The following is a 12,379-nucleotide window of genomic DNA, read 5'->3' as shown; positions in this document are numbered from 1 at the left end:
TGAGAACTGTGAACAGCATTACAAATGGTGGGTTGCCAGTGCCTCTGCGGGTGAGAAAGTTTTAAAATTCAGCTTTTCTGACAGTTAATTCCTTCACTTTTGGCAGTCTACAGAGTGGGAGCGTATTTGTGAATTTTGCAGTCTCTCTACGCATGTTTTACATAAATATTACATTTATAAACAATTCTAAAACTGCCAGCCGCGCCAGACTTGTTTAAGATGGTTAGTGCTAATTTGGTTCTAAGTGAACAGAGATTTAAAGGGATAGTTCGCCCAAAAATGAAAATTCTGTCATTAATTACTCACCCTCATGTCGTTCCAAACTCGTAAGATCTCTGTTCAACTTTGGAACATGAATTAAGATATTTTTGATGAAATCTGAGAACTTTCTGATCCTGCATAGACAGCAACACAACTGACACTTTCAAGGCCCAGAAAGGTAGTAAGGACATTTTTAAAATAGTCCATGTGACATCAGTTGTTCAGCCTTAATTTTATGAAGCTACAAGAATGCTTTTTGTGTGCAAAGAAAACAAAAAGAATACACTTATGCGCCTAACTTAAAAAATTTAGGAGCACAGTCAAAATTTTAGAAGCACCTTCTAATCAATAATCAAAAAAATCTGATCAAAAATGTGCCTTCCTATTACGAGGTGAAATTTGACTCCTTTAAGTGATTTACAGGGGAATTTTGTTTTTACTTTTGTAATGGCATTTTTCTAACTTTATTAAAAGTATGTCATCTTTTATGTCATTTTTTTAAATTATATTTATAAGCTTAAAATTTCTAATTAAAACGACAGAATAAAAACAAGTAGAATAAGAATAAGTTACCAATCAAATGAAAATCAGTATTAACAAAATTACTTTGTACTACTGAGGTTTTACAGATGAACGCAAAAGTGGCTTGTAGTTGTATTTTCATGTTTAATGAGGCATGAGTGTAATCAAATTAATAAATTCATGTTTTAAATTAAAAAAAAAGTTAGAATATAACAATTTTGAATGATTTAAATAACTGAAAAGATACTTTAAAAATAAAAATAAAACTGCCAGTAGGTGGCGGCAAGTCACTGATTTAATTGCTGAATCATTCGTTCATTTGATTCATTCTAATGGCTGATTCATTTAAGGATAAAGCAAGTGACTGTCTTTATGAATGCGAAATTGAATCATTGACTCACTAGATTCTTTTAAAAACGCACGTTCATTCATAAACGAAACACCACTGTGTTTGAATAGAGATGCGCAGCAGCTTAGTTGTGACTTGTTTCAAACTATTTTTGACAACGAAATAGAGCAAAAGCAGGCAATAGTATTATAGTCAGACAATAAAAGTCACTTAATATGAACTTTTTGTGTATTTAACATTAACTAATTTACAAACTCCCTTAAAAATCATTAAAAGCTGTCACTCAAAATTCCATTATAATCAATGAAACTCTCTATGCTGCACAATGAATATCTTATTTACACTCTCTCTACATTTTGTTTCGTGTTTGGATTCGTGAAATATGTCTGTAATACATTGCTCAATGTTGCAAGAACTCATAGAAATATTTTTTTATAGTCGCACACAGTAGTTGGTCGCACTGTAGAGCCCTGCTTTATTTAACAATTTCTTCTCTTCCATGTCAGTCTTCGACATGCATTCATGAGAGTAACATGATGCATTTTAACAATGTCCTTACTTCCTTTTTGGTCCTTGAACGTGGTAGCTATGTTGCTGTCTATGTAGGGTCAATCAAATCAAATTTGTGTTCCAAAGATGAACGAATGTTTTACAGGTTCGGAACGACATGAGGGTGAGTAATTAATGACAGAATTTTCATTTTTGGGTGAACTATCTCTTTAAAGGACTACAAGATTTCAAACAGTCTCACATTCCATTCTATGACATTCTCTTGCGCATTTCCTCACACTTACAGGGCAGACAGCACCGTCTGAACGTAAACACTGGCTTGGAAGGCAAATGGTGTAGTCTGGTACCTGTGGGCAGCCCTTGTCTCACCACCACTTCTGGGCTTAAATGGAACTTGGGTAAGTGGCGCGCCTGTAGGCCACAGGTCTGTCCACCCACTCAAACACCAAACACACACACACGGACATCCCAGAGGACCATCTCCCAGTCTGCGCCATCCTCTGTGCTCTATTTACATGGCCTGTCCTAGATAGGAGACATTCATTACCTCTGACAGCTCAAATCTCCAGCAAACTCTCACTGATGTTACAGTTGATGCAGTTTGTCAGGCCTAGATTTAGAAAGGGCTTGCATTTACATCATTGTATTTTAGCTTCTCAATAGCATTTGCTTTGGAATTGTTCATTTTGTTTCATAAAATCAAATGCTATTTCCTCTAGGAATTGCCCATTGAGAGGAAAGCTCTCAGATTAAACAAAAGAAAAGAAACAAACAGGAAAAACTTTGTACTGTGCAATCCATCTTCACTTTAACACTGGACAGTTTTTGCGTTCCTTTTGAATTATATAAAGGAACATGAATGGTTTATGGTTTTCTGATATTAAATGTGAAGTGTGTAATTGCTGCATGAGCAAGATCACTAAAATCTTCCATTGTTCAGACAAACAAATGGTTTTATGAAACTACACACTTCACCTTTAAGAATCAACTTTGCCTTTTCTTTGAAACTGAATCAAACTTTGGTCATCTAAAAGCCTGTCTTTAGTGGTTATGAAGGGTTGTATCTCTGAGTGGGTGAAAGTGGGCCGCCTCCTACGTGCATTAAATGTTAAAGGTGTGCCAAACGACTGCTCTGACTGAAGACATTAGAAGGAATAGTAATGTAGCCCAACTGTTTGCCTTTGATCTGCTAATGCGAGCTGTCAACGAGAATAATCTCCAGCAAGTTTTCTGCGGAGGCCGGGGCTCGTCGTGGAAAAGCGAGCGCCCCTCCTCCTGTTAAATCCTGCAGAGGGCACAGGGGGTGTTGTTGCGATGGGACTGAAGTGACAGATACATGACTGAAAAGTTTACCATTATTGTGTCAGCGGCCTGCCGTTTCTGCCAATTGTGATGACTCTGGACTATGACCTTTGACTTTGACTTTAAAACCAACAGTTTTAATAAGCTCAGTGATATAGGGGGTTTTGAAGAAGTTGGCATACTGTGAATGACGCATAAAAGCCTTTAAAGGGGACATATCATGAAAATCTGACTTTTTCCATGTTTAAGTGCTATAATTGGGTCCCCGGTGGATCTACCAACCAGTTTTGTTTTGGTAAGCTTTTCTTTCAAAGAATGTGAAATAACAAGCGGCTCAAATTTTGCCATTTTGTTGTTCTTTGATTTCTTTCCCGGCTGTTTACCTTTATAGACATAACCAACTGTGTTTTTGTAACTCATGTGTGTTTTTAACATAACCTTGTGTGTATCTGACAGTTTAAGCGCAATAAGCAGGGTTCATACAAGGTGCTTAAAGCGCTTGAAGTACTTGAATTTGACTTTTTGAAAACTAAGGCCTGGAAAACCTTGAAAACTGCAATATTCCTGAAAAGGTACTTGAAAAGCGCTTGAATTACTGAAAGACAATGTATGAAATATATGCTTATTGAAAAAATTAAACACTTATCTTTTCATGCAAAATTCACACAATTAAAAAAAAATCATACCTCTTTCGCTTATTTTAGTTAATGTCAGAAAACTAGCAAGCTAAGCCAGTAGTAGTGACAATGTCGCGTAAACATGGCTGAGGACGTGAAAAAAGGAACAGATGAACAAAATCAGTTGAGTCATTTATGTTGGAACCGCTCCGATTGATTCAAACTTGTGACTTCGATTGTTAATTCCAAGCTATTTACTAGCAAAAGCCAGATGGAATTAAAAGAATCATTAATTTTCGAATTTTGACATCACTTGTAACGATTTTTTGCACATCAGGAATCATTTGATTAATATTGGGACTTCAGAGTGGGTTCACAAATAATTTAACTTAGATCGGGACTTCATATTGCGTATTCTGAATCATTTGATTTAGATCGGAACTTTGAATATCACAAATCATTTGTTTCAGATCGGAACTTTGCATATCGCGAATCATTTGATTCAGGTCGGAACTTCGGAGTGTGTATCGTGAATCATTTAATTACATCAAAACAGGTTCATAAATCATTTTGTGAATTGCATGATTCAAAGCTTTGCGAGCTTCAGAGCATGGATCGTGAATCATTTGATATAGATCAGGACTTTGATGCGGTTTCACAAATCATTTGATTCAGTTCGGTACTTCTGAGCACGTATGGCGAATCATTTGTTTCAGATGAGGGTTTCGGAATGATTTCCCGAATCTTTTTTTTCTTATACAGTAGAAAACATCAAACCATTAAGTCAGTGCAGTTATAAAAACAAAACAAAGAAAAAAAGAAAGTATACACAAATCCTTAGAGAAAATTAACAGCGGTTTTACTATAGTAAAAGTGTAGTAAACTTTGTAATACTTTAGTAGTATACTTTGCATGTGCTTCACTTTATTTTTGCCTTTTTTTATTAGCATATTTTTATTTATCTATGTATCTTTTTTTTAGAATTTAGAAGAGAAGACATTGTGTGATAAGTGCAATCACTGATTGAAGTCCTTGAAAATCTAAAAAATAGTGTTTGAAAAGTGCTTGAAAGTCCTGGAATTTCATTTTACAGTATCTGTATGAACCCTGAATAAGACCTGAAAGAGAACTTAGTTTAGTACTCACATGCTTGATGTTGTGTGCGTGCGGATGTGTGCGCTCAGGGGAGTTTTTAGAAAAAATCCTTATTTTATCTGGGGGGTGCTGGGGTGGGGGGGGGGGGGGGGGGGCTTGATGTTAAACCGCAAAACACTGGGTTAAACCGCAACACTTGCCAACGGTCCTCCACCGTTGTTATTTTATAGTAGGCCTATATATAGCATGGTGTATTTTTATTCATTTTGTTAATACATTAATCATTCTATGTTTAGTTTGTTCATTCAATCAACTGATACCAAATTGCCGCTTATTTGAAAGTGAAAGTAAAATGTGTACATGCGTTCATAAGCTATTAAAAGCAAGGAATAGAGGGAATAGATGAACATACAAATGAATGAAGACAGTGTTATATTGCGAACCAGTACATATTTGTGCTTTTGTGTTTTTTGTTTTTTTTTTCTATTATTTAACCCTTGTGCGGTCTTCGGTCACTTGTGACATAACATTTTGGATTTTTATAAATCGTAGCTTCACCAGAATGCTACGAAACTTGACATGTGGCATTATAAAACATGTGATTAGGTTAAATACAAATTCAGTCTCATTAAAATATTTTAAAATAATATAGCCTACTCGTCTAAAACGTTACGATGTGCGTAGTTAATAGATTACATTAGGCAACAGTGGTTTGAGTGTGTTTAAATCAGGGACGAGCTGTAAAGACACAGCCCTGTTTTAAAAAAGGGGGCGGGAAGTAGCAAATCATTTGCATTTAAAGAGACATGCACGAAAACTACGTGTTTCTGTTTCTATTCAAAATAGGACATTTTCAAAATTTTAAAACATTTAAAAAAAAACATCTTCAGAATGATATAATAAATGATCTGTCAGCTATTTTGAGATTAGCACACATTCTGGTGACAACAGTTCTGGTGAGACTTATATTACATCTTGTAAAAAGGGGCATAATAGGTGGTCTTTAATAGATGAGCATCACAAACATTATTATATCTATTAATGAAATGGTAGTTATTAAATTTTTAAAAAGGGAAAAAATTACAAAAAGTAATTTAATTTAAATAAGTAAAAAATAACACTGACTGTTCTACGATTAGGCGACATTTTCGAAGTGAAACTGATGAAAGCTGCATGACAACTCAGACAGCTCTTAGCCCCATTTGCACTTTGAAAAAGAACAAGTAATGAACACAAAAATTATATAACATGCATATTTGTCGCATCTCTCGGTGCTGTGTTTATTAGTCTCGTTTTGTCTCATTACACTCAGCTCTTGCCCAGACTCCCTTGGGTTTTGAGTGTGATAACGAGAGAAACATTTTCTGAGAGATAAACTACCAGTAATCACTTTTGTAATTTCCTGTATGAGTTTGAATAATTCTGCCTTTGGGGTTTTTGAAATATCTAGTACAATGGAGACCAGTTTCTGGTTACGTCCTATTTTTTTATGTAATAGTAAACATAATAGAAATGTATCAGAGCAGACCATTTCTTTTTATTTTTGAAGATTATTAGTTTTTGAAAATCCAGTTTTAGTCACTGACTATAGATAATGCGTTTATAAACTCCAGGAATGAGCTTTATTAAACAGCTTCATCAAACATTAATAACTAGTTAATACCTACTCTGTTTACTCTTTGCTGAAGTTGCGATGATGATGACGATGATGATGCAAACCAGCAAATATTTCATGGATTATTCATAACCTCAGAGGTATTTACTTACACATTAGTGAATGTTTCCAGATAACAAGTGCAGAAGTGTGAGTTTATTTTCTCACAATAGCCTGAGGCTGACATACAGTTAAGTTCGGCGCCAGAGAATTCCACGTGTTTTGACTGGAGTTACTCGATCCAGTGCTTCCTCCTGGGAAAAAGACCTGCCAAGACACTTAACCTTAAGCAACTTACCACCAGCCGCTAGATGACACTTATAACCCTCATAAACAGCACTCGTTGACACACACATTAGAGCACGGCAGATGTGTGTGTACATGGAGAACAGTTCCAGAGTATGTGTTTATAAACCCTTTGGGAATATATTAATGAATGCATAACGGAAACAAAATGCCAGGGTGAGGTAACCATGATGAGCTGCCAAGGAGAAGCACCACAACTCATGGCTTGTGTTCATGTATTACAGTTATTTGAGATAACAAGCCATAAAAATGTTCAGGGCATGACTGCTGTTTTCTGTTGACCTGCTCCTACTCACACTGAAAACTGAGAGCTTACAGTGTTACATTTGGTGCTGAATGTAGAATTAAAAGGCTGTTGACCTTAATGCTCAGTCCATGAGAAAGAGGAATTAATTAATTTAGCCGTTAGCCATATTTTCTTCTGTAATATTTAATGCATTTATGATGCAAAAAAAATGATAGTAATACCTACCTAAGTTTGTTTTTGTTATTTTGCCATGAGTGTGTTTTTGTTTTTGCAAAAGAACTGCCTCAGATTCTCAATTTAGTGGATTTTCTGTAGAGACTTTGTAAACTTAGTGTTAGAAAGTTTAAGTTTGCTGTCTGTTAAGGCTAAAGACTGAGATTTCATATTGTTGCATCTTCTATGAGCTTTATGGCTTGGAAAATACGCAAGCCCTTGTGATTTGAATTTAATTCGTGTTTTAGCTCAAAGCATGGTAACTTTTGGAGAAGTGTAAATAATTGCTTATTAGAATGCATAACTCTTTTAGTTCTATTTAGTGCTTTTAATGAAGTCTGTTTTATGTTATTGTATTTAGTGACGTTAATGTTACTAACGTAGTTAACGTTCACTAGTAGTGTTGTAATATAGCTCTTGGTCACTTTATAGAAAAAATAGCTTGTTGGAAAAACTGCAGATGTTTTTATTAGTCCTCAACACTGTACTGCTACTGTATGTTAATCAGGCTAATGTTAGCCTTTACTGCTAATGCTAACTCTTGCGTTTCTGGGAGAACAACACCATACACTTAAAATTATTATTGAGTTGTTTACAAATATTAAACACATGACCAGTGTTGGGGGTAATGTGTTACAATTAATGCGAGTTACACAATCAGATTACAGTTTTTTCAAGTAACAAGTACGGTAACGCATTACTTTTAAATTTACAAGAAAATATTTGAGTTACCTTTTCAAATACGGATAATGCAAGTTACACAATCAGATTACTTTTTTATGTAACTAGTAAAGTAATGCATTACTTTTAAATTTACAAGAAAATATCTGAGTTTTTAAATAGAAATAATGTGAGTTACACAATCAGATTACTTTTTTCAAGTAACCAGTAAAGTAATGCATTACTTTCAAATTTTACTTTTTTCAAGTACAAATAATGCAAGTTACACAATCAAATTTTTTCAGGTAACTAGTAAAGTAATGCGCATTACTTTTAAATTTACAAGAAAATATCTGACTTACTTTTTCAAATACAAAATGTGAGTTACAGAATCGGATTACTTTTTTAAGTAACTGGTAAAGTAACATTATTTTTTAGTTTGCAAGAAAATAGAGTTACTTTTCAAATACAAATAATGCAACTTACATAATCAGATGACTTTTTTTCTAGTAACTAGCAAAGTAACGCATTACTTTCAAATTTACAAGAAAAATATCGAAGTTACTTTATCAAATAAGTAACTGAAGTTACTTTTTTCCCTATTTATTCACTGACAGCTCTCCTGAGAGACATTTGGAATAGTGTGCAAACAAACTATACACATTACTTTTAAATTTACAAAAAAATATCTCAGTTACTTTTTCAAATACAAATAACGCAAGTTACATAATCAGATTACTTTTTTCAGGTAACTAGTAAAGTAACGCATTACTTTTAAATTTACAAGAAAATATCTGAGTTACTTTTTCAAATACAAAATGCGAGTTACGTAATCAGATTACTTTTCAAGTAACTAGTAAAGTAACGCATTATTTTTTAATTTACAAGAAAATAGCTGAGTTACTTTTTCAAATACAAATAATGTGATTTACGTAATTACATTACTTTTTTATAGTAACTAGCAAAGTAACGCATTACTTTTAAATTTACGAGAAAATACCTGAGTTTTTCAAATACAAATAATGCAAGTTACACAATCAGATAATTTTTTTCAGGTAACTAGTAAAGTAATGCGCATTACTTTTACATTTAAAAGAAAATATCTGAGTTACTTTTTCAAATACAAAATGCGAGCTACGGAATCAGATTACTTTATTCAAGTAACTAGTAAAGTAACGCATTTTTTTTTAATTTACAAGAAAATAGCTGAGTTACTTTTCAAATACAAATAACGCAACTTGCATAATCAGATTAGTTTTTTTCTAGTATCTATCAAAGTAACGCATTTCAAATTTACAAGAAAAATATCAAAGTTACTTTTACAAATAAGTAACTGAGGTTACTTTTTTCCCCCATTTATTCACTAACAGCTCTCCTCCAGAAATTTGGAATAGTGTGCAGAATCTCATTTCATTTTTGGTGTGAAAGGCCCATTACAATTGCCAAAAATATAACCTTAAAAATGAATCGTTATTAAAAATGAATAACCAAGCCCAGTTTAGGTAACAAAAAGTAATGCAAAAGTAACATAATGTACTATTTTCCATAAGAAGTAACGCAAGCAATGTAATTAGTTACTTTTTTATGGAGTAACGCAATATTGTAATGCATTACTTTAAAAAGTAATGTTTTGTAAGAGAACAGAAGTGTTTCTCCTTACTCAACGGAAGCATTTCGGTCGCAGTCATTCATTCAAAGCTTTTAGCTCTAGAGTTGTTCTCCAGTGGACATTGGGGTTAGAACCTCATAGCTGTGCTCATTCATACCTTTTGATTTAGCTTTTGTAGCACAAACCAGGATATTGCTTCCCTCCTCTTCAGCAGCACCTTCATAGATGATGGCACTTGCAACAGAAGCCCTGCTAACCCCAGATTACGAAACATCCAGCGCAGAGCAATGCTGTAGAGACCCTTCAGCTCAAATGGTCAAGGCTCCTGCTGCTTTACTGGATACAATTTTTGTCTCTGTTGAAAAGCACGCTTTGTTTGAGAGGCGTCATTGAGGGCAGTGTCTTCCCAGAGGTTATGGGTAATTCATTAAAGGCTGTTTAATGGAGGCCCGCCATGGCCGTGAGTGATTTAGAACCTCAGACTCTCATTCTTGGTAATAGCAGCAGAATGGGATGACTTTACGGCCCATTACTATTCTGCTCCCTTGATATTGCTGTAGGGGTAGATATCAAGGCCAAATATTAAAGTTAGTCATCAGGCTAGGCAAGGAGCTGCATTTCGAGAGGGTAATCACGACGGCATTTTGATTTTTGACAAGAACTTTGTAGAGCACTTAAAGGGAGTCTATAAAAATTTATACCAGCTCAGTCATGTAATGCTGCATGTAATGTTCAAATTCACTTTGATGAGCCTTTGAAAAGAGCTGACGCACCTCCAGATCATTAAAATTAAGTGACTGCGTTTTGAGTTTTTAAAGTCACATGGCAGAAAATGAGTTTGCTTGACATTTTGTCGCTGATTTGTTGTTTAGTATGCCTTTTAACTGCTTGTCATACTAAAAAAAATGTTTGTGAAGCTGCTTTGAAACCGTAGCTTGCAAAGACACAAATTAAAGTAACAACTGTAACCCTTTAAATAAAACAAAAAAATATTTTTTAATTTATTTTTATTATTTTAATATAAATTATATATATTTAAATAATATTTAAATAAAGACCTCAAAATGTAAATATATAAGATACATATATCAAAAAGTAATTATTTTGAAAAAAAATTATAATCTATGTTTAAATAAAAAGTTTAGGTAACAACTGCAACCCTTTAAAAAAAAAAAAACTGTATTTTTAATATACTTTTATTATATGTTATATATATTAAAATATTTAAATATTATATATATATAAGACTTCAAATTTAGATATATAAGGTACGTATATCAAAAGGTAATTATTTTGAAAATAATAATAATCTATCTTTAAATTAAAAATATATGCAATCCTTAAAAAAAAAAAAAAAAAACCTTTTAAAATCTTTTTGACCCAAAACTTAGGTTAGGTTATATATACTAAAATAGTATTTAAATAATCTAAATATATAAGACATCAAATTTAAATATATGAGATTCGTATATCATAGAGTCATTATTTTGAAAATAATTATAATTAATATACTTTTTATTATATATTATATGTATTAAAATAATATTTAAATAATTTAAATGTATAAGATATCAAATTTAAATATATAAGATACATATATCAAAAAGTAAATATTTTGAAAATAATTATAATCTATCTTTAAATAAAAAATTAAAATAACAACTGAAACCCTTTGAAGAAAAAAGAGAAAAAATACTTTTATTATATATATATATATATATATATATATATATATTAAGATAATATTTAAGTAATTTAAATATATAAGACATCAAATTTAGGTATATAAAATACTTATATCAGAAAATAATTGAAAGTAATTATAATGTATCTTTAAATTAAAAACTAGAGTAACAACACTTTTATTTTTTTATTTTTTAATATACCCTTTTTATATATTATATATATATATATATATATATATATATTAAAATAATATTTAAAAAACTGTTAAATATATAAGACATCAAATTTAAAAATATAACATATCAAAAAAATTGAAAATAATTATAATTTGTCTTTAAATCAACAATTACAGTAACAACTACACCTCCTAAAAAAACAACATTAAAATTGTATTGACCCAAAATGGTTTTTAATGTATGTTTATTATATATTATATATATTTAAATAACATTTAAATATGTAAGACATCAAATTTAAATATATGAGATTCGTATATCAAAAAGTAATTATTTTGAAAATAATTACAATTAATATACTTTTATTATATATATTAAAATAATATTTAAATAATTTAAATGTATAAGATATCAAATTTAAATATATGAGATACATATATCAAAAAGTAAGTATTTTTAAAATAATTATAATCTACCTTTAAATTAAAAATTAAAGTAACAATCCTTTATTTTTTTAATATACATTTTTATATATTATATATATTAAAATAATATAAAAAAAATTAAATATATAAGACATCAAATTTAAAAATATAACATATCAAAAAAATTTTGAAAATAATTATAATTTATCTTTAAATCAAAAATTAAAATAATAACCACACCTCTTAATAAAAACACTAAAATTTGATTGACCCAAAAACGTTTTTTAATATACTTTTATTATATATTTTATATATTTAAATAACATTAAAATATGTAAGACATCAAATATAAATATATATGTATATCAAAAAGTAATTATTTTGTAAATCTGTCTTTAAATTCTATAATTTATATGGTTTAAAATAAGTTTTGTTTTCTTTTAATAAATTAAAGATCTTATGACAACATAAGATAAAAAAAAAAAAAAATACACTCTAGTTTATATAACTAAATTTATTATAGTAAAATATATTTACTTTCAATGACAAAATAGCATGTAACTAAATATTCTGCTTTTTAAGACCTGAAGCTTAAATCGATCATCGTTTGTTTTGATTCAATTCATTTTACATGAACTGTTCAAATGAACCGATTCACTAGAATGAATCAGACTTGTCAAAAAGCTATACTGTTTTGAAAAGGCTACTAAAAATGTAGTAAAATTGTTATGTTGCTACTTTAAATTA

The 12,379-nt window shown here is 31.1% G+C and overlaps 1 protein-coding gene across 4 annotated transcripts in view; it reads left to right on the top strand.

The window, feature by feature from the left end:
• Positions 1 to 12,379, top strand: part of tpk1 (thiamin pyrophosphokinase 1) — a 105,137-nt gene that overhangs the window by 67,832 nt on the left and 24,926 nt on the right. For all 4 annotated transcript variants that reach the window (XM_051098413.1, XM_051098416.1, XM_051098415.1 and 1 more), the window contains one exon: positions 1,929 to 2,040. In XM_051098413.1, the coding sequence (XP_050954370.1) occupies positions 1,929 to 2,040 (112 nt within the window). The remainder of the gene's footprint in view (positions 1 to 1,928; positions 2,041 to 12,379) is intronic.

Source organism: Labeo rohita, chromosome 24 (genome assembly GCF_022985175.1).
Source record: "Labeo rohita strain BAU-BD-2019 chromosome 24, IGBB_LRoh.1.0, whole genome shotgun sequence".
NCBI classification, from domain to species: Eukaryota; Metazoa; Chordata; class Actinopteri; order Cypriniformes; family Cyprinidae; genus Labeo; species Labeo rohita.
Note: the sequence above shows the minus strand (reverse complement) of the source record. Positions and strands in the feature narration are given on the sequence as shown.